Source organism: Bactrocera oleae, chromosome 2 (genome assembly GCF_042242935.1).
Source record: "Bactrocera oleae isolate idBacOlea1 chromosome 2, idBacOlea1, whole genome shotgun sequence".
Classification (NCBI taxonomy): domain Eukaryota; kingdom Metazoa; phylum Arthropoda; class Insecta; order Diptera; family Tephritidae; genus Bactrocera; species Bactrocera oleae.
The window spans coordinates 53311260-53334995 of record NC_091536.1 but is presented as its reverse complement, the minus strand read 5'-3'; the positions used below and the strand labels follow the sequence as shown (position 1 = coordinate 53334995).

Below are 23736 nucleotides of genomic sequence, written 5' to 3'. Positions count from 1 at the left end.
GCATACTTTAATTTTCCATAAATAAGCAATTTATTATTCATTTTTTCATTTTTTATTAAACTTTCTCTTAGGTATGATATTAACATTTATTTTGGCATAATTTAACTATGTACACGCTAACTGGGCATCATTCCAATTGTGTAGGTATATGTAATAATTATTAGTGTAATTAAGTACTTGCATTAATTAGAGCAAAGGGCATTAATGTATATGTTTATATATAAGAATTATATGTATATATATCTAAACTACTTTTTGGCTTTATACGCTGCTTGCATACATAAATGCGACGCTACATAAATACGTACATAACTAATTTATATGACTTAATGAACGTATAATCGCATACCTGTGCAATATTTAATGAAAGATTTTTTTAACAAAACAAACATATATATCTATAGAGTCCTACATACATATTTTACAAACCCGACTGTTTTAAGCCTCTGAGTACACATATATACATTTATAATCGTATTTAGATAAATATATATACATAGTATATCTTTTATAGATGTTTTTAATTGTAAGCACAAATGTTGAGCAAAGAGACACCGTATGCCAACATTTAATTATTTACAAAATTAGTAGCCAAGAGGAGAAAACGAAAGAGAACGACTTTTTACAGGTATAGGTAGAATAGGTTTCTTAGTCAAAATTTCGTTTTGTATTGCTTTGTTGTTTTTTTTTACTTGGAAACCAGAAACGTTTGAACATTGATTACTATTTTTACTTAGCACTTTCTTATTATGCAGACCACACTTTAAATTTAAGGGAAAACATTCAAACATTTTTACGTACACTCTTCGACCAATGTACCCCGCTTCAGTTAGCTTTTAAGATTTGTTGTTGTTACCTTCCTGCACTTAAACAAGGGAAATTCCTTTTATGTGAAACCAATTTTTTCAGTACTTCCCCTCCCATCAATCTTTGCTACATTATGGCTCAATAAAAATTTACAACACTTTCGAGATTCTTCCGACAAGCGTTGAAAGCCTCTCGTCCTTCTCTCCATGCTGTTAGTACACCTTGTGCACTGTGGTGGCTCTTTCAACACAGTTGTCACTGCTGGCGCCACCAGCACTGTTGATAATCAGCTCCTTGCCACCACCGCTGCTGTGCATCTCCAGGCAATTGACACTTTTCGCCAACAGCTCGAATGGTGTCGTTTTCCGCAACACGTCTCTGCCGCCGCCGCTAGTTGAATCCCTATTGCCCTGTGCTAACTGCGCTTGCGTTACACGCAGCTCCTCCTCATCCTCGTCGGCTTCCACATCGATTGCGGCTTCCTCCTCTGTATCTGAGTCATCCATATCGTGTACTGATGTCGGAGTTGGCGATGTTGGTGCATGAATGGTGTATGGCGGCTTTCGCAATGAGATTGGACCGCCGCAGTTGGGTACCACCGCGGCCGCCAGGCACCCCACGCCCTATACGAGCGACGAGAGGGGTGGCCGTGGTGGGCTTGTATTGCGTGCTGCTGCCGCTGCATAATACTGCATGGGATGGTGATGCGGTGGTGGGGGAGGAACGAATCCCGCACCAGAGCCGTCATGATAGAGCACTGGAACGCGCACCAAACGTTGTGCGGCATGCGCCATATTCGCCATGTTGGCTGCCTCCAATTCGGCCGCTAGCTGACGTTTCCATTTGTTGCGCCGATTTTGAAACCAAATTTTCACTTGTGTCTCAGTGAGACGTAGCGAGGCAGCTAAACCAGCACGCTCCGAAGAGCTGAGGTAGCGTTTCAGATCGAATGTGGACTCCAACTGAAAGACCTGTGCTCGCGAAAACACTGTGCGAGTCTTTTTCTTGCGCTTCGTTTGATTTCCATCGCCACCTTGTGGCGAAGAGCCATCTGAGGGTCCATCATTGCCATCGTCTTCTTCAATAATCTCTTCGCCATCATCGTCGGACTCGTTGGAACTGCTGGGCAGTAAATAACTGGAATTCGAATGCGAGCTGTGGTGGCTGAGCAGCGGATGTCCATTGCTACCGCCGCCACTACTAGTCGGCGTTGAAGGTTGATGCGGATGTATCAGATGTGAATGTTGTTGTTGGCTATGACTGTAACCATGCGGCGATGGCGATTTATTGCCATTGCTATGACCATTGTTGCCACCGTTGCCGTGAGTGTTGCTGCTGCTGTTGTTCCCAATATGGTTTGGGCTTAGTGATGTAGGCGAGGAAGGATTCTCCGTTGTGTTGGTTGAGGAACTGTCTGCAATGAGAAAGAGAAACGAGAGAATCTAATTAGTGTGGGTTATTTGTTTAAGAGTAATAAATGATGAACTGGAATCGCAAATGTGAATGTCTGTGACTACTTTCTTCATTGTTGGTACTAAACAGGAAAGCTGTGAGTTCCGGGGTTGCTGCTTATACGACCCTTATCCACATACATTGCTTGTGCTAATGTTTCTACGGCTAAAAAATTATTTTGTAGTGCTGAAACTCACTCGTTTTCAGCTTCTAAATGAGTGTTCAAGGCGCAGGAGCAGTGAGTAAGCTCGCTCAGCTAGACGCTCGCGTGAAACGTGTGAAACGAGAGCGTCTGGTTCGCTAGAGGTTGGAAACCTCGTGGTTACTTTGTGTACATTTTCTGTTAATATGTGTTAGTGGTGGGTAATGTAATTAAGTGGCAGTTAGTGGGCGTTTGTGTTCCACTTCTATTTATTTCTACAGCCACTGAGTGCTACTTCCTCCGCACTTTGAATATGTGTGAGCGAGAGTGTTCAAACACTTTTTAAAATGGCTGTCAGTCGTTCTATTTCCCCAAAACTAACCTATTAGACCAAAGTGCTAGCAATCATGATTTCTTCATTTCTTAATTTGAAGTGAAAATTTATTTTTGTCTTAGAGATGTTAAAAAAGAGATTTTGGAAAAAGAATAAAAATGCGTTTCGCATTATATTCATAACTAACTTTACGTGGATTAAAAAACTATATTCAATTTAAGTTATTTTTATAACAATTTCACACATTGTCTTTTACATAAGTAAACAAAGATTTTTTTGGAAATTAATTGTCTATTTTTACGGATTTTATGTATATATATGGTCTGGCAAACAAATTTAATTTTATTTTTACTTTTGGAAATTCTATATTAATTTGTAGATAATGTACTACTAGCTTTCTAAACAGTTACGAGTATATGTATCATATGTGAATACTCGCTCTTGCAAGACAGTGAATTTTCAGTGATTTTTGATTTGTTTGCTGAGGTAAATCCATATATGAGCAAATGTACTTATATGTACCTGCAACAACCCCCCGCAGAAAAATTAAAATAGCGTAAACGAAGACTCATACTACTTGTATAAGAATCTGATGAAGTAAATTGTTTCAAATTTTCTACAAATAAAACTCCATTTTTTCCCAAGAGGGTGTGTACTATAGTAACAAATATTTGCATATGTGTGTTATTCCGCTATTAACTTAAGTACATTCCAACGGCGATAATAACGTACAAACTTAAGGCCAATTTACATGCACAAATTCAATTGCGATTGTAGTTACTTAATTTAACAGACCAATTAAATAGGCTTAAACTATTGGGAATGCGCGAAAACACGCTGCACTCGCCACCCTATCCACAATATACGTGGATGTGCGACTAAAATTCCACACACGTCGGTTTGACCGTTGATCCACCCACTCAGGCACATAGTTGGATGTGCATAGTGGTGTAAAAAACCTCAACCGATGCGATGTACTTAAGCAATGTAACTTAATCCCTGCTACAAATTGCAATTAATTGAAAACCGATCGAAGCACCGAGAATGCAATGCACTGAGCAAAGTTGGTGGGTTAGCTCGCAAGCGGTAGGAGGCACCTGTTATACACTGCTGCTAACGGTCGCAAATGCAGTTGCACACTAATGCATGTACGCATGTGTGTGTAAGGCTTTTGTGGCTTCAAATTGACTGCAAATTGAAACGCAAAGCGGCGCACTAAGACAGAACGGAATTTAATCGAAGGCGACATTCAAGAATGTCACAAAGAATTCGACGATTATGCAAAGTGGCGATTACGCACCGCGTCTAGACTATTAGTGGAATATTTGTAAACTTAGCACCGTTACATGTTGCCAATTCACTTGTCAAAGACATAGCGCGAATTCCTTAAAGCATTGCTATTGCAGGCAATTGAAGCTTAAAAGCAAGTTGAGCACAAATTTAAAGCTGAACGGTTCAGAGTGTTTTATAATCCTAAACAATGGTTAGGTACGCCAGAAAAAGCTCACGTGTCACAGAAGTAAGTTAAGCAAGAAATAGTTTTAAGGTGGGCACAAAGGTAGTAAAGTAATATTTATTGTTTATTTAAACAAATTTAAATTTATTTAAATATATAGTTGACCTTAAAACTTTAACAAGATATCATTCAATAAAGAGGAAAAGTTATTTTATGCAATTCCCTAGTTATTTTGTGTAGTATATTATGTATAAACTTTATGAAACTTGTTTATTGTATTTTTTATAGAAAATATCTTCGATTCGTTTATACTAATTATGGTAATTTATATTATACTAGAAGCCCGACAGATGTTGTCCTCACATCTTAAATGCAAACTTTTTGAAATGAGCTGTAACAATTAGACCGTTTTGATGAATATTTTTATTACAAACTTATTACAATATCTAACTTCATTCATATATATTTACCACAATCCGACCAGTCGATAGCTTGTCAATATGTATATTAGAATGCTTTCAGAGATGTTTATTGTAGAAGCTGTATTGAATGAAAACTTGAAGTCGTTTTAATTGATTGTGAAAAGGTTGAATCTATTCTATAACGGGTATTTATTCTTAGAGTTAATTATCTACAAAAACTGAAGCTATCGTAATACCATAGGATGTACAATATTTTTGGTTAATCCTTGAGAGGTATAAACAAATAAATTCGATAGTTTTCCTACTCTCGAGCACGCAACGTATAATTAGCCGCGAGAAAAGTCTGTCTGCCGGAATTATATGAAAAACGTTCTAACATCTGCGATGGTAGCGAAGTCTACCGGATCCAATGTAAAACATTCCAAAATTAACAACTACATATAAATGAAAAATTAGTTAAATAAACATTTTCCAATGGACCAAATTGTGAATCTAAACCATCCTCGAATCCCCTTGAACTCTTTTAAAATATGCAAAATTAAATGTATTTTTTCAATCTTTCTGAGACATTTTCTTAATATTTTTTTCCGTAAGAACCTTCTACAGAGTATTAAAAAACTACAAAAAAACAGCCAAATCGGTCTAGCCGTTCTCAAATTATGGCGTGACAACGGGAAATGGGTTTAATTTTTATATAGATAGATAGAAGATACTCTCGCAACATGCTGATACAGAGTATAATAGTTACATAAATTTTGTTTGTAACACCTTAAGCTAATCGAGATAGATGTGAACTTATGTATGTAGTAATGATCAGGACGACGACACGTGTTGAATTCCGAGTGACTGTCCGTCTGCCGACCGGCCGTCCCACCATCCCAGCAAGTGATAACTCGAGTAAAAATTGAAATATCTTGATGAAACTTTCACGTGTATTGCAAAAATCGGGCCTTTGCCACGCTCCTAAGTCCGTTCGCCGTTAAGCGAAAACATACAGAAAGCTATAAAAAAGCTCCAAAAGTTTTTTCTTGTGACATAAAATAAAATCGGGCCAATACTACTTTTAGCTCCCTATACATAATAATTGAATTTAAACTTTCGGTTGGCTATAATAATACAGTATATATCGATTAATAAGTAAAATGGTGCACCAATATAAAGCGAACGTAATATATTAGATATGTTACAGCTTAATTCTGAAAATATCGGTCATTGGTCTTTAGCAATAAACCAGACTCTCTTCAAGCTTTAGAAGTCAATATTAAACGTGCTATTCATGACACACGACTCGATTTAGTGGAAAAAGTATTCGAAAATTGGGTTCCGGTTCTCGAATACTTGAGTAATCGCAAAAGTGAATGCAGTCAGTCCAGATCCTCCGCTAGCCTCAATATACGCGATATAATGATTTCCATCCATTTTGACTTTCCGTATGACTCTAAACCATTTATGATGGTCAAAATGTGTGATATTTTAATGAGATAAAGTGGATTTCTTTCCTTAGTGTCAATATAAATATTTCGGGCATGCAAAGTATAGTTATGAAACTAAGTGAGTTCACGACCTATTCGAGTAATATACAGAGGTTAATAAAATTAAACCTATTGGTTTCTTTGAATAATACACGCAACTCTAACAATAAATTAATTTCAATTAAATTAAATTTAATTATATAATTAAAGTTATTGTGTTTGCATAAATACATACAATATATATATATATATATATATATATATTTGCTGGGAAAAGCATTGCGTTAATCAATAAGATTTCAAAATGGACACACATCAAGAAAATTCAAACCTGCTTCAATTAACCTCAAGACCTGAACGACCAATGTGAGTGGATAAGTTGACATCAAAGCCTTCAAACTTCAATTGCGGAATAAAATGTTACTTTTTCACTGGTCTAATAATTAAAAATGATATTAAGGTACTTGCTTTAAAAAATTGCCTTAAAAAATCAAAACCAAACCGGTGCAATAACTACTCTTTGAATCAATATAAAAAAATTATATTGTGATTAAATTTACCGGTACTTACCATGTGTGGGACTGTGAAATGGTAACCGTTGTGGCGCCCATGGCCAGCCAGGAGGACACAGCGCCGCATAACGACCAGCTAGAGCGCCCCATTGCGATATGAAACCCAATCTGCAATTAACAAAAATTACCCAACTCATTAATTTTAGTTTGCTGTTGTTAGTAAGAAACAAAATGTACATTTAGTTCAAGATAATGAATGGCAATCCGATGTGGTATTATTTAATTAAAAACTAATAAAGTCTAGTGCAATTTTTTTGTTTGCCGTATAACCGGTATACTAAACAAAACTATGCATATGTTCATACAAATATCCCCATGTGTATTTGGCACAAATGCAAAATATATTATCCCCCTTACAAAATCCTTAATATGTAAACGTTCTTGTTGTAAATAGTTAAGTCTGTATATATGAGCATGTATCTACATAAGTAACTACAAGGTGCAATTCAAAAGTTTCAGGACTTTTATTAAAAAACGAATATTATTTGTTTTTTTTTTTGAAAAATTTATTGGTCGCCTTCAAAATAGTCTCCTTCCGCATGAATACAACGTTTTGCACGTTCAAGAAGGTTATCGAATGAATTTTTTAGGTCATTTGTCGGTATAGCGTTGAGGATGGCGGTCGTCGCCTTTTGGATGGCATCAACGTCAGCATAGCGGTTTCCTTTCATGGCCAAATGTAGTTTTCCGAACAAATAAAAATCGCAGGGTGCCATATCAGACGAATAGGGTGAATGGTTGATGATATGAATGCGATTTTTGGTAAAAAAAATCTGTCTGATTCTGAGGTCTTTTTCGTGTTGTTTCAAAGTGTGCGGGACAAATCGAGCACAAACCTTTCTGAGGCCCAAATTTTCTGTCAAAAGCCGATAAATCGCCGCTGCGGATTTTGATAATTCCGATTCCATATATTTAAGCGATGTTTTCGGTTTTTTTTTTAATGAATTAACGCACAATTTCCGTGTTTTTTTCGTTCACAACATCTTTTGGCCGGCCCGAACGTTCGTCGTTTTCCAAGTCCTCCCGTCCCTCTTGAAAACTTTGAAACCACTCGTGAATACGGCTACGGGATAGACAATCATCGCCATAAACTTGTTTCATCATTTGATGACTTTTGGTAAAAGTTTTACCAAGTTTAAAATAAAACTTAATGTTGGCTCTTTGTTCGATGCTCATTTTCCGATCGACACTACAAATGTAAAGTCACATGTAGCGCGATATCTCAGCTGTTATACAAGTCAGCTGTTATATAAATTTTATACGACAACACTGAAGAATACACAATTGAGGGATTCCAATTTCAGACAGATGGCGCCACTAGAAGCCGAGTTGTTTAAAAAGTCCTGGAACTTTTGAATTGTACCTTGTACAATCAAACAAGAAATTTCTTACACTACAATATGTAACCAATAGAATTTTTTTTTTCAAAACTAACTAACACCCGAATATACACATATGTAAATACATATATACATATGTGCAGATGTACATGGTCGTCATCTTCTCAGACGAAAAAATAATGGTGCCTTTATTGTGAACATCTTGGCGAGCAAATTCATCCCTTTTATAAGTTACTTAAACGTTTAAGCACAAACGCACACAAACACTTAATGGCTCCTCCCTTACTGGCACATAGATACATGCACACTGTATGTGCAAACGGATATCTTGCTGCTTGCTGCTCGCTCGCATCCTTCCGAATCAGCCGATTTCCCTCATGACAACCGCCACATTCATCTCGAACAGCTTCTTCGCATTATGGCGCTTTTCCGCTACTCGGCGCTAAAGAGCTTCTAAACAAATACATTTTTATTTATTTATATCATGTGCTAAATCAAACTCTCAACTCGAATCATTCAAGCGCACACAAACAACAACGCCAGGCCGGCCAAAGAAGTTGCGGCAGCCAAGGCAGGGCAGAGGCAGTGAAAGTGGGGGGCTCTGTTCATGGGGTAATTGAGGGTTGGACTGCATGGACGAGCCAAACTTTTGCAGCTAGTGTGTATGTTTAAGTCTGATAGAGACAAGAGTGTGGGTAGTTGGTTTCTAATTTCTAATGGCTGAGGCACTTAAGTGATTTCGTTAAAGCATGCATTCATTCGGCATTAGCGGTTTCGAGGGGTGCTTAGACTCTCATCGCGTGATATGCGGATGTGGGTCGATAAACCCGGGCAGTGGGGTTATTTGGTTTTATATGACAGCTTATAAAGTAGAATGTTGATTGAGATGTTTGTCTTATTGGCTTTGATTTTATTTGTACCTTGCAATGAAATCCTGTAAGGCAGAGAACAACTGCTTTATTTAGACTAGATTAATATGTTGTATACAGTTGAGCTAAAAATAATAGTAGTCATACTTAATTTCTTTTTGTTTACTGTGAACTGAATTTGGTTGTGAACTGAATTTGGTTGAAATCGGTTAAGCAGATCCCAAGATATGGGTTTTCACCTAAAAGTGGGGGGTGTAACGCCCACTGTCTAATTTTGAACGCGGCTCCTATAAAGTCATCTCATACTATCCCTGAGATAAAATTTTATGTCTGTGCGCTTTTAGTAGTTTTTAACAGTACCCTTATATGGGGAGAGGGCGGGGTTGTCACCTGGTTTCACCCATTTTCACACTGTCGATAGAGGTGCTGAAAACGCTTGCTCTAAGGAGGTTGTGTTATTGTAGCTTTAGCGGTTTTGGAGATATGCACATTAAACCTATTGAAAGGCGGGAACACGCCCACTGTTTAAAAAAATTGTTAACTCTTGATGCCTTTCCCTAATGTGATCCCGTATGCCAAATAACAGTCTTATATCTTATTGTGTAGCTTAGTTATGGCAATTTATTTGTTTTATGGCGTTTGATTAATAGCGTTTTGTGGGCGTGGCAATGGTCCGATTACGCTCATCTGCAATATCAACCGTCTTATGGCACCTAGAAACATGTGTACCAAGTTAAATAAAGTTAATTTTGCATAGACGGACGGACGGACAGACAGTCACCCGGATTTCAACTCGTCTCTTCATCTTGATCATTTATGTATTATATATATAACCCCATATCTAACTCAATTAGTTTTGGGTGATACAAACAACCGTTAGGTGAACAAAACTATTATACTCTCTAGCAACAGGTTGCGAGAGTATAAAAACATTAAAGAAGTATATAATTCTCAAATAACTCTTGTTTTAGTATATCTAAAAATAAGGGTTTAATTTCCTATCAATTTTGTATCGTACATAATTTATATATTTTACGTTCTGAACTTACATATATGTTATATTGTGTACCTTGTAATTCAAATCTCAAAAATATTCTGCTGTTGAAGAAGCGACACATAATTGCGCTTATCGATAATACATCCAATTAAGATCACATCGATTTTGAATTTCCTTGCAGCTCTGTCAGAATTCGTGTTGTTATTTTATAAGCCAATTTTAATACGATAAGCTGGCGCTTTTGACTTATTGCTCTTTTACTGGTATTCAAATGTTAAACGCTTGATATTTATGCGATGAATTCCCACAAATATTTATGTCTACTTATTCGTATACTTGTATAGTTTGTATGTAAAAGATTACAAATATAGTCCTCAAGTATTATACTTACTAACAAGTATACATATGAAATGCATTTTAACATTTTAATGGAAGACATAAGTAAGGTTTAGGGTAAAAAAATTTGTCAGGCACTTCGAGTACAAATCGTCATTCAGTAAATAAAAAATTTCCCACAAATTCTTCGCCCTTTTTATACTCTTGCAACATGTTGCTACAGAGTATAATAGTTTTGTTCACCTAATGGTTGTTTGTATCATATAAACCTAATCGAGTTAGATATATGGTTATATATATAAGTATAAATGATCAGGATAAAGAGACGAATTGAAGTCCGTCCGTCCGTCCGTCCGTCCGTCCGTCCGTCCGTCTGTGCAAGCTGTAACTTGAGTAAAAAGTGAGATATCTTTGTGAGGCTTGCTACACATGTTTCTTGGTACCATAAGACGGTTGGTATGGCAGATGAGCGTAATCGGACCACTGCCACGCCATTAACCAAAAACAAATAAATTGCAATAACTAAGCTCCACAATAAGATAAAAGACTGTGATTTGGTATACAGGATCACATTATGGAGGGGCATCTGTAGTTTAAAAGTTTTTTAAAAAGTGGGCGTGGTCCCGCCCCCTAATAGGTTTAATGTGCATATCTTCTAAACGGCTACAGTTATAAAACATTTTTTTAGCACCCCTATAGACAGTGTGAAATTGTTTGAAATCGGGTGGCAACTCCGCCCACTCCCCATATAACGGTACTGTTAAAGACTACTAAAAGCGCGATAAATCAAGCACTAAACACGCCAGAGACATTAAATTTTGGTGGTAAGATGGTATGAGATGACTTTATAGGAACCGCGTTCAAAATTAGACAGTGGGCGTGACACCGCCCACTTTTAGGTGAAAACCCATATCTTGGGATCTTTTTAACCGATTTCAACCAAATTTGACACATAACATTTTTTTATATTTCTATGCTATGGTGCGAAAATGGGCGAAATCGAATTACAACCACGCCTACTTTCCATATAACATAATTTTAAAGTCTATCTGATTCTTTCACTTTCCACTATGCAAATCAAAATCGGCGTAAAACTTTGCGTGAATAATACGTTTAAAGTATGCCACCTTGTGACCAAAAATTCTTTTTAGCGAAAATATCGGTCAACAAGAATAAGGCGGCAAGATCCACAAAGAAATCTAAAACGAGTATACAGTTTGACTTTGCGAGAGTATAAAATGTTCGGTTACATCCGATCTTAGCTCTTCCTTACTTGGTTTAATTTAATTATTTATCGATTACGATATCACACCACCCCCTTTCCAACTGTAATTATATTTCTGTTTGGTGCCCCTTCGTTTTTCTTTTTCGCACGTTTCTCAGTTGACTTGGACGCACTTCCGACAAATGCAGTTTCTAATTAAAGCCAACAAAAAGTCAATGTTTAAACGTTTTAAGTTTCATTCCATGCCAGTCCCAACCAGCAAACCCTTCTCAATCCCATATAACCCGCAAAACACTCAGAGCTCCAGTTGCTTAACCTACAACTGGGCAGCAGTACCATCCTGCGGCATTCCGTTAGCCCCTTTGACCGTGTACATACTGACCCGTGTAGACTAGTCTCTTGCAACTGTGATTGTTATATGTTCCTACATTCACTCAGTTGTTTTTCACTCCCACCACCACAAACCACCTACCCGGGTCAATGTGTTCTCCACGTGCATCGCTCTTTATTTCGGTTTATTTTGTCTGCTTTGTATGTGATATTTTTTAGTCTATTGCAATTTGTCTGGTTTGCTGGCTTCATCTGAAGACATTCTAGCCCTCCGAACTGGTCAGCAGTAAATTACGACATTCGCATTGCCCTGACCTCTTTCGCTTTGGCCAAGGTAACAAAACACCCGCAACCAGTATATAAACAATGCAGTCAGTATTTTAAAAAATAATCACTGCTAAATGTCACAGTGAAAAAAGGCAAAAATGAAACAAGAAATGAGCAATAAAATGCTAAAAACGCTAAACTAAACTGTAAATAAATAAACTAAAAGCTGTAAATAAATCGATATTCTCCCATATCAATTTCCAATAGGCGACTTGAAGGATTTGCTGTTTGTAGTGGCAACCGAAGAAAAAGAACTATCGAAAAATGCACATCTTTGATGGAGGAATTCTTCTTTAAAACTTTTAATAAAAATGGAATAAATAAATACTTACGATTTTACAGTAATTTGTCATTTAAGCTATTCACAATCATAAAACTTATCTAAAATCTAAAACCAAAGCCTGGTAGCGTTAAAGAAACTTTATTGAGCTTTTCGCTAGATGTCTTTTATTGAATTCACCTCGCTAACTTAGTTGTTGAGGGAACACCGCACTCAAGGTTAGCGAGCGGAGAAATGGCAAATCGATGCCGATTATTACCTAAACATGTATAGCTATCAAGATATAATCTTACAAGCCCCTGTATGACAGATCACTAAGAGACCCTATCGTTTTGCATTAAAAATTTTGATTTAATGCGATTTCTATTTCAGTTTAATTATAAAATGGATTGTCATCGAATAGGCTTACTTTCTCGGAAAATGTGCAAGAGAACAGAGATTAAACACAGGTCCAGTTTCATAATACGCACCTGCAAACTCAATTCCACTGCAATCAGCAAATTAAACCAACAAAGGTAAGCCCAAGATGTATACAGCCGTCTTCATGGAGCAGCTTACACTTAAAATATAAAATCAATTTTTATTGCTGAGACAACCTTAAACACGTTTTCTTCTTTTAATCATTTTTGGCATATGCATACATACCTACACATACAATCTCTTTCAAAGATATGTAAGTCGTTATTACCGTTTATTTGTCCATCCTCATCAAAAGTTTTATATTCCAGAAGGTGCAAACAGTTCAAAAATGGTTTTAGAACAATCATAAAGTAGATTGCGAAAAACAATAGCAACAACTCATAGAACAACAAACAGCTTAGCGTCAAGTGGAAATTATGGCATTTGTAGGGTTTCTTGAAGCGTTCTTTATGTGCTGAACAGGTTCATGTTTACATCGTCAATTTAGAAAGAGCTTATTGAGGGGCTTTTATTTACTCTAATAGGCCAGGTATAAAAACTACACCACAAATTCACGTGCATGCAAACTATTTGTGGAATTTTCTAAATGATACTTAAAATATTTGCCTTTTTTATGCAGAAGCATTAAAAGCTCAGCAATTTAGGTGGGTTCGTACTTAAAGTGAGCGCCAAACAAGTAAGAATATTTCTCTTAAGTAAAATTTAAATGCCTTTAAACTCTTGTTTTTTTTTAATATTCATGATTATTATATATAGATAATCGAAAATGTTGCGCTTGTCGAATAATACAAGTCTCCTCAAGAACTGAAAATTTTAAAATGAAATGTAGCATTTTCGAGCACCTAACACCAACTTCCCATTTTTATTTTTAACAAGTCAATGAATATTCTACTACTTCCAGCCCTACTACCACGTCTATTTTGATACATCACTGAACCCAAACAAATATTGTACATTGGTAATCACTGAACGAACAATCACTAATGCCAGAGAGACCTTCGAGAATTACAACAACATACGAGTACTCGACAAAAAGACTAAATGAAAATGTTGCCAAATGTCAATGCATTATTTACACCACATCTACATGCATCTCGACAATGGAAAAGTTTACCAGAAGGGATCAGCGCACAATAGTCCAGGTACGTAATAACTATTTTTGAAAACTACTTTACGCATTTGCTTGCATGTGTGTATGTGTGTTTATTTGCGGCACACAAGTTGTACGCGTAATCCTGCTTAATGACGCCAGCATTTTTTGCCTAAGGCAACAAAGCCATTCGGGAGGAAAAATTGTTGTACTTAAGCTGCTGCTAATATTTTGATATGCTGTGGCTGCTCAAGCGCTACTCATATAAATACACATACGTTTGTATTCGCACATAAGTGGCAGCCAGCCCGCTTATTAACCCGCAACTTGACGGTAGCTCAGTGTGTTGGCGCCCGAATATGAAAATGAAAATGTCAATGACGTATTGAGTATTCATTTTGGGTTATATTGGCATGTACACACACACACATATGCGTGCACTCATACAAAATAATAAGTGTCTTTAAGTCTGTTAAAGTGTGTGAGTATGTGTCTATAAATGCAGGCAATTACATTTAAATCTTGCATGCATGAATGATCTAGGCAATTTGAATGTTTAAGTTTCGTTTTTTAATTTAGCATTTGGTTACACATACACAGACGCACGCACAAATCGCTTTTAATCGTACACAATTGATTGCATTTGTAACAATAGCCGAGTATGTAAGTGTTGTGTTGAGCCAATTAGAACACGCCAATGTGAAGTTTTAAGCGAAAGTTTGCTGAAATTGAATTTGAAAATTGCTAAGTAATTGCCTGCAAAATGTGTATTTATTTATTTACCTCATTTTAACGCCTTGCGAAATTAACCATAAGAAAATAAAAAAAAAATATAAAGATCGTAGCTATCTTATGCTCCTGAAGAGTCCCATCAATTACGGCCATTTAGTTCTCCAATTAGGAACATACGAAAAACTGCTCTTGGAAGGACCCGTTAACTTAAAAATATGTGACATCATTGTAGATTAGTAGTTAAACAAATCGGGAGTTTTGGAGACAAATTTTTAAACGTTGCTCCAATGTGAGTCTTCGTCAAAGAATACTTTTAGCGTTTTTCTCAATGAGGATATCCAAGCACTCCAAAGATATGTAAATATATATACTCGTTACGGATATTTACAAGAATGTTTGTGAGTGATACATAGATTTGGGAGTGTGATGACATTTGGCCACTGTTATAGCGTTTAGCAAGCGCGCGCAGAAAATGTCGAAATACATACTTGTAGGAAGTTGTGGAGGCAACAAAAACAGCTGCTTGGGCAATCACAACACTAATCATAGTTGTTTTTACTTAACGCTCAAGGCGACCGGTGGTTAGTTGCCATTTGGTCTTTCTGCTAAGGGGAGTCTCATGTTAATAGCTAAAAATCAACATGGCCACCGCAGCATTTCCGCCTCAAATATCACTGCGCCTGTGTCCGTGTGCCCGCAGGTAAGCAAAAAAGCGCTCACAATAAGCTCTGGATTTATTTCACATCATCATTCAGACAGCCGAATTATTTCCCGCTACTTTGGCAGCATCGCCAGTATATTTTTAATTGTTGGGGTCGAAATGCTTTATGTTTTAGAGGCGCATGGCTGCGGGCAATATTTCACAACGTACTGTGAAATTGAGTTGGCATTAGCTTATTTAAATGCGCGTAATTAGTACAACAAATAGCTACAAGCTGTACTACTAATACAATAAAACCATAGAAGTGACATTTTGACACGCAGCGGTGCGGATGAAACATAGCATAGAGGAAGTAAAAAAGATAAATAGCATTCATTTTTTAAATAACAGTCGCTTCTTGAGTGGGCAGTTGTGTACTAGCGCAGCTCTGCTTTGCTTTTGTTGCTTTAGATTTTAATTCGGGATTTTTTATTCAAAGCCTTAACTTAATCAAACGCAAATCATCACAATTGCCATGTTTCACATAATTTTGAGAATATCTCCTCAACACTTGCAATTTAGTTTCTTAACCGCACGTGCCAATCGGCAACACGCCTTTTTATCCCAACGGGGCCCATGGCCGTCTCACTGCCTGCTTTAGAAGCTAAACCGCATAAAATATGAAAAGTGAGGTTTTCCAATCTTTCATACTTTTGTGAGAAACAAATTTTTAAATTAAATTGTGTACGCAAACCAGGCGTATCGAGATCTATGTATGTATGTGTATCAATGATAAGCATCGTGAGTCAATTCACAAATTATCCTCTGAAGGAAGACTGCTCGGCTGTCTGCCAATTCATCGGCAGCGCACAGTCGGGTATTGAACCAAGCGGAATGAAATCAAGATCAGTGTTTGATTTCCTTAATGAAATACAATATTCCCATTAAATTGCAATATGAGGGCCCACATTTTATTCCAAACATAATTATTTATATGCCCTTAAAAAAATATGCTTATATGGTACGTATGTATGTACATACATACATAACTATGCGACGTTTACGTGAACGTTAATCCCATCTGAATGATAAGCTTATTTTGGTTTCTCTCAAATAGAATCAGAAGTACATGCAAAAGGCATCCCGTCTAACCCCTGCTCACGTAATGCAACCCTTATATATTCATGCATTTGTTGCATGTGTGCGTGCGTTGAACAGAGAAACGCATAGAGCAGCAATTAGATTGTAATTATGCGATAATTACAAATGTAAACGTACAAAAATCGTATTTATACACATTATATACAAAATTTTGTGTGTACACAAAGTCACATGGCAGTAAATTTGAATTATACAAGTTGTGGAATGAAAAATATCAGTAATGGGAAATTGGTTGACCTCATTTATAATTATTGCAAAGCAATTTTTTTAAACTAAGAACAAACGCACAAAACGCCGTACTGCAGTCCAAATACCAACATAAAATTTATTTACGTATGTATATGCTCATATTTTTGATGAAAATACTTAATTCGCATGTGGAACTGAAATTTCAGTAAAATATTTGTAATACTCATAAGCAGTGCTATTTTCCTCGGTACAAATGTAAAAGCACAAACTCCGTAGAATATACCACACACAACTGAGATTTATTTACGAATTTGGGTGTTTTCAATGGTCACAGATACACATACATGTTTAATTTATGTTTTTGTGATTCTTTTTTAGCCTAGCACCCTTCAAAATATATGTACATCGTTGGTGGTTGCTTAGGTGTTTCCTACAATTCTTGCTCATTCCGCTATGCTCGCTGTCTAATCTTGTTGGGGTTTCATCTACTCGAAACCATTACTCACATCTAACTCAACTTATCTCGCTTCAGCTTAACTTGATGGGAGGAAGTCCGAAAATAACTCTCTTTTTATCCTTGTGTTCATGCCAAACATATGTGCACACATACATACGTAACAATAAATGTTCATTTGTGCATAAGTCTGATAGTCTCATGTTTGCTTGTTCTTGCACATTCTCAACAATATTAAATTACATACAGATACAGGCTGTGCTGCATTTTAAGGATTCGTTGCCCGTTACCCAGGTTGAAGGCAGACCCTTACATCCTTGCGGAGTGCATTTTTATGTATTTTGGTTTCATTTGATTTTGAATTTGTTTTTTTTTCAGTTTTTCGCACTTGAATTCATTCACTAGCATTGTAAGATATCGAAAGGATTTTTATATTTAAACATTTCATTTGCTTTTAAAACACAAAACAAGTTCGCTTGCGAAAATTCAAATATTTGCCAAATCTTTTAAAGATAACATTATTTCGTCAACTGCAAAATTGATAAATAAATACGTAATTTTTCATTTTGCCAGGCTGGTGTTAATTAAACTTAATAAATTCATTAATTCTAAGAAATTTACATATATTTGAATTTTTGACAAGAAAACCATAACAATTATTTTTACACACTTGGATCCAAATATGTATTATATACATATATTTTCTAAATATCTCACATTGTAACTTATTACATTCACAGATCTGAAGCAATTGCGAAAATTTAGCTGAATATATAAATTTGGCTGTAAATCAGATGTAGTATAAACAGTTAGATTTGATTTGACAGACAGATGGCCAGTTGAATGAGAAGTCCATTGTGACGTCGAAAAATCTTAGGTATGGATCAAGAGAACCTCATGTATTGTATGTATGTCGATTTTTGTCATTTCGTGGGGATAACTGAATCAACCACAGTCTAGCTGAGAAAGCCGGAAGTGTCGGGGTGTATAAATAGTATTTCAAATACAAAAATTTTTTAATAACTAAACCCCGCGTATACATTCATGTATGTCTGAAGTTGTTAAATTAATTTTCTGAGTGAATAATGTGCCCATTTGTTGGCACTACAACTGTTGAGCTGATACTTTTTTCTTACGCGCTTTGCGTTGAGCTTGATAAGTGGGCGATAGATTATCTGCAATCTAATAAAACAACACTTTGCTTTAGTTTACATCATAACGCCGTACTTGTACGAAGGATTTAGCGAAATAAACATTTTTACACCTATAATGTTCATTTGACTGAAAAGTTCGATTTTTGGTTTCCTCGAAAAACCTTGCTCAACGGTACTGAGCGCAACGGGACTTTTTGTAAAACCTTATTTTGAAATAATCGCGTTTAAAGTTTTGGCACGTTCTTGGGAATCTTGGGAGTAATTAGATTTTATGAAATTTGGATTAATTTAAAAAGGATATACGCAATAAAAAAAACTTTTGTTCGTTTTGGCCAATACAAGTGTATACCATGTAAGCCATTAACTACCATATCTTACTAAATTAATTATTATTTTTAAAAAGGCTCTACCTGTGGACACAATTTTCGATAATATTTCTATATATGTACGTCAATATGTGGGCACAAGCTGATAAATATGCACGAAAGCCCGAAGGAGACTTAATTATAAGCATTAAATTACCAAAAATGAGCTGAACATCTGATCGAAATTTAACTCACTAATACCTATGTTATGCTAAAGTCCTTAAGTTGATCGGCGTCACGATTGTAAGTCATTGCGCATTTAAAACGACAACGAATGGAATTTACGCACCTATTAAGAGCCAACTGCTGCCAGCCGTTGGGTTCATTAATAAATTCCATATACAAAAAAGGCAACATAAAGGGCTAAAATAAAAAAATTTCGTAATCAAAGATCATATTACGTCAAGCGATTAACGAATGTGTTGAATTAAAAAAATGTTGCACTTAAATTATCTTTCCCGCCAAACTCAAACCAAACATCTACATACACATTCTTATGCAATCGAGTATTTTCATATAATATATACAAGTATGTACGTATGACCGTGTGCTGATCCTCCGGTAATCCTGACATTCACTTTTTTATTTAAATGCAATAACAACAAAGCGATACAATAAGAAAAAAAATGAAACAGTAAATAAAGAAAACAATAAAAAGGGAAAGGGCGAAGTGCCCAACTCTTGGTCATCTATCGGCCCTGTGCCATGCACAACTGGCATTTTGACATTTGAGGCTTTAATAATAATGATCATTTTCATTTCATTAAACGCGTATGTGCGCACGCGCCCCTTCAACACTGGCTACCTACTACTTACGATTGCCGGATCGTGTCTGCGCCAGCGCGTGGGTAGATAACGATCAACAGCAGTCGGATGCGCTGGTAACAGCGGCAGCAATTGACTTCGCCGCGAGTACGAGCAGCATGATCGGCGGTAAGTTGAGGCGTCTACTCAGTGAATGTTGTCCTACTAGAACAATTTTTCGTTGGTTATAACTCATGAACAGTTAGTTGTTGAAAAAGCGTATTGCCAATTAGATCTTGAGGGTATCAAGCCACTAAGGTGTAAATGTTATGCATTCCCCTGCAATATTGTGGCATGGGGCATGCGTGACCCGTTTGGCGCTTTGCTTGACGTGTGGCTGCGCAATGAAGTTTTTATCATTTTATCATCTGAAAATTGTTTTTCGTGTATTTCTTTTGCGTGCAATCAACGATGTTTGTTTGTTTATTTCCTTTCCAGGTTGGCGCATGCACACACATACAAGTATAGTATTTTAATGTAATTTGGAATTATGATTAATTTAAGCTCAAATAAGTCGTTGAGTTAACGTTTAGTATATTTATCAGCGATGCAATTTTTCAATGGCAGAGATCTTTTATGACAGCTTGCCAAATATTTTGACGTAACGCAAGAAATTATACATAGAGAGAATTAATAAAGGATGATAAAGAAAAAACTTGTGTAGTTCAATCTCTTTTAAACTCTTTTCTAAATATTAGGTATCCGGAAAAGACATTTACGAAAAAACTCTGTTGGTCTTTCTTCACAGAAAGCCCGGCTAACACCTGAGTCATATTTCAGATAAAAATTTGGTGGTAGTCGTCAATTAATAACTTGAATTCCTGGGAATTGCGATTAGCAATGTTTAAACTCTAATGACTGGTGTTTAACATTAAAATATTTAAGAAAGTTCCAAAGGTATGACTTTGCGACTCACAATATTTCTTACATATCCAAAGTAGGAGGAGAAGTTCTACTATAAGATATTTTCCAAAAAAGTTTGGAAAAGGGAAAGTCGTAAGAGTCTTCAAATTAGAACAACAATTTTACACATGTAATAACTGAAAATTGACAACCTGTCGAATGACCCACAAATTTAGAATGTTTTCACTTGTGCGTTCAAGAGTTTTCTGTAACTAAATTTGAAAAATCATATTTTCCACCTTTGTTTAACACCGAAAAATTCACAAACAACACTGGATATGGTCTTGGGTTTAATAGTATTAGTGAAATTAGTGTAAGCCTGTAATACCTACCTAGAAATCATCGCCGCATCTTGTGGGCCGCCGGTGCCAGACTGTGGCAGTTGGGGTATCGGTGTGATTAGCGTTGGTACACTATGGCTACTGCCATTCTTTTTCGACGGTTCACTGCGGCTAAGGATACTCGATATAGAGAAACTAGTAAATCCATTGCCGGTTGTGGCTTTACCATTTCCGGACACAGCGCTGCAACCGTTGCTCGCCTCTCCACGGCCTGACGCCATATTCTGACTACTGCCGTTGCTGTCGCTATTATTATTGTGATTCAAAAGCTTGCTATCATTGTTATTATTATTTCCCGTTAAGGAAGTAACATCATCGTTGCCATTACGTTCAGGTGAATGAGGCGCCATAGCAGCCATAGCCGGCGGACTAAGTCGATCCACCGCCACTGAGGCCAAAGCCATTTGACCCGCTGTTGGTGTAATCGCTGCGTGTTGCAGTAACTGTTGATGGGCAGGATACGCTGCATGCAGATGACCGAAGCTGTGCAAAGCGTGATGTAATGCCACCGGGTGACCGCTTAAACTGCTAAGGTGATGTTGCAGGTGATGGTGTAGAACCGTCGGCGGTACAGCAGACAAAGCCGTAGCGGTCGAGTTGTGGAAATGAGCACTGGAAGTAGGTGTTCCGGCTGCTGTACTTGGCGTTGATATCGCTGTTGGAGTACTTCCGTTGGAGGGCGTCGGCGAAGCCGAGCGTAACGGTGTGTCGCTGCCATTACCACAACCGGCGGGACTGGGTTCAGGGCTGGACACTACGCTGATATCAACTTCAGCCTCTGAGGAAGACATTTGGTATGTATAACTTTGTTAGCTAAATTTGCAAAGATTTGGGATTACTGGTTGGATATGTATTTGCACTCTTGTTGTCAAAGTCTTAATCGAAATGCACTAATTCCCTTTAATCAGCACAAACTCTTTTAAAAATTTAAAATTTGCCTACGGTTTTTCAGTTTCCATATGTTCGCATAGTTTTATATCGACTAGAAATATACATAAACTCTTTGTTCTTAATAAGTATAGTCATAATATTTCGATTTAAAACTTCTGAACTATGAACACACTTGAAAGTTACATTCAACTTAACACCGTTATTTAGACACGCGTACTCGTACACCCGCAGAAATCGATAGGACGTCTTTACCGTTTCACCTATGCTTCGCATTTAAACTAAAATTTTGAATTCGAAACTTCATCGTCCTCGCGCAGCTCAATGAAAAGTGTTCTGTTTCACTGAAAGCATTCGACCGCCGCCCGCCTGTCTATGCGATTGTCTCTACGACTGTATGTCTGTCCGGCTGCTGGTTGGTTTATTTGTTTGTTCTTAGACGATCGTTTAGTTTTATTGTTTTCCACGATTTAACCCCCGGTCGTTTAAGCCGCTCTGCGAACCTGTATACTGTATACTTTGTAGCCACACTGCATAACTAGAACTGAGGTGGTTGGTCGGAATTCTTTTGGTCTTCGCGCTAAAATGGTTTTCCACGGTTTTATGAAAACGCATATACTACACACATCTTTAGTCTCTGAAATCACTCTACATAGTAGAACCCTTGCATCCCGCATAACGTTAGGAGGGTTGCTCGGAAATCGCATATTGTTCGCGGTCTGAGTGTCGTTGCACATACATACATAAACAAGTAAAACACACCGCGCCTCTTTCTACTCAGCCAACCTCTGCAACACTCAATTTCATGAATGTGCGCGAAAGAGCAATCAATATCGACTCTACCTCGTCGCGCACTGCCTTGCAAGGGGTTGGTTAGCTGGTTGGTCGGTTGGCTGTGTTTTAATTTCAACAGCGGTTGCCACATTGAGCAACTCACTCCTTCGTTCTTCGTTATCTTTCACTTACGTCCATTCTCCAACAGCAATTGCTCCGCAACCGCATCAACACTTTTTAGCATTTAATTGTTGCTACAGAAAATATCAAATCATTTGTTTTCCTTACATTTAACTAAGTTAGTAAGATTTCAGTGCCCTAACTACCATATCACTACACTTACACTCGCTATTGGTTAAATTCTTAAGGATACGCAATTACTGTTTCATTTCCAATTCGTCCCATATATACGTAAGTTGTTTCGGAATAGGAACCATTGACTTAGCGGCGCTAGCCAGGCAGTCATGCAGCTAGCGAATCAATCAATTCACATACAAAGGTCAAGTGTGACACTATTAAATTATACACAAAAGATAGTTTGAACATTCCGGTGGTAAGCGATGTGCGTAAGTGGTCAGAGGGGATGTGGAATGAAATTAAATCAAATTGTGGAACATTTCTATTAACACAAGAAAGGTTGAACTCGTGGTGAAGGGAATGGTTACGCCTGTAATCTATAAATTATATCACAAGGTTTAGGCTTGTTTCATGAAATGAGTAATTACGTTAGAATACTGACTTATTCAAATTTCCACACCGTTTAAAGTATTGATTTCCTGTTGTTTAATATATCTATAGTAATGGTTAAATAATAGACCATGATTACAGACGTTATGTTCTGTTTTCTTCTGAATTGAAGTATTTTGTAAGCTCGAGAAGTGTTTTTGAGCAGCTCTAGTGTTTGTTTGTATGTATATATGAAATCATAGCGTTTTTATAGACTGTCTAAAGTGGTCGCTTTGACTTCTGACAAGATAAAACTTCTCTTCTAATCATTCTAGGATACCCTACACTCTGCACAAATAGAAGCGAATTATGCACCAATAATATGTCTTAACTGACAGCTATTGTTGTTCTACAAAATTAACTAGGATCGTGTCAAAATGTAAATAAATTGTTAAGGTTTCTTACATTTTATTGAGACACTTACTCACTATTGATCCAAAAGTATCTGTAATCCATACTATGTAAGTACTTTTACTGGAGTACTCTATGATATCTGTTCAGAGTCATATACGAAGTAAGGACATTTAAAGCTACTTCAAAGTACAGAGTAAAGAAATCATACGAAAAGTTCGAATACACCTTTATTTTATATGTATGTAGAAAAATAAATTAATATATGTACATATATTGGCATATACCAATTGAATTAAACTGCACTGAAACCCCATTTTTTAAACGTACCTTTTTCATTTATTGTGTGCCAAAACATAGAAGAAACAAAACTCGTAAATGAT

The 23736-nt window shown here is 36.8% G+C and overlaps 1 protein-coding gene across 1 annotated transcript; it reads right to left on the bottom strand.

Annotated features, from left to right (window-relative positions):
- Positions 1-6: 6 nt before the first annotated feature.
- Hmx (H6 family homeobox) lies at positions 7-22018 on the bottom strand. The gene is made up of 3 exons (XM_014241601.3): positions 20606-22018; positions 6656-6765; positions 7-2221 (listed from the first exon to the last, which is right to left on the bottom strand). The coding sequence occupies exons 1-3, from the start codon at positions 21403-21405 to the stop codon at positions 1431-1433; spliced, it is 1701 nt and encodes a 566-aa protein (XP_014097076.1). The 5' UTR covers positions 21406-22018; the 3' UTR covers positions 7-1430.
- Positions 22019-23736: the final 1718 nt, after the last annotated feature.

Coding starts and splice junctions, on each gene's coding strand:
- Hmx (XM_014241601.3), bottom strand. CDS start 21,405: ATGTCTTCCTCAGAGGCTGAAGTTGATATCAGCGTAGTGTCCAGCCCT. Junction 6,766..20,605: donor GATGCGGCGATGATTTCTAG/GTAGGTATTACA, acceptor TGTTAATTGCAG/ATTGGGTTTCATATCGCAAT. Junction 2,222..6,655: donor ATTTCACAGTCCCACACATG/GTAAGTACCGGT, acceptor TTCTCATTGCAG/ACAGTTCCTCAACCAACACA.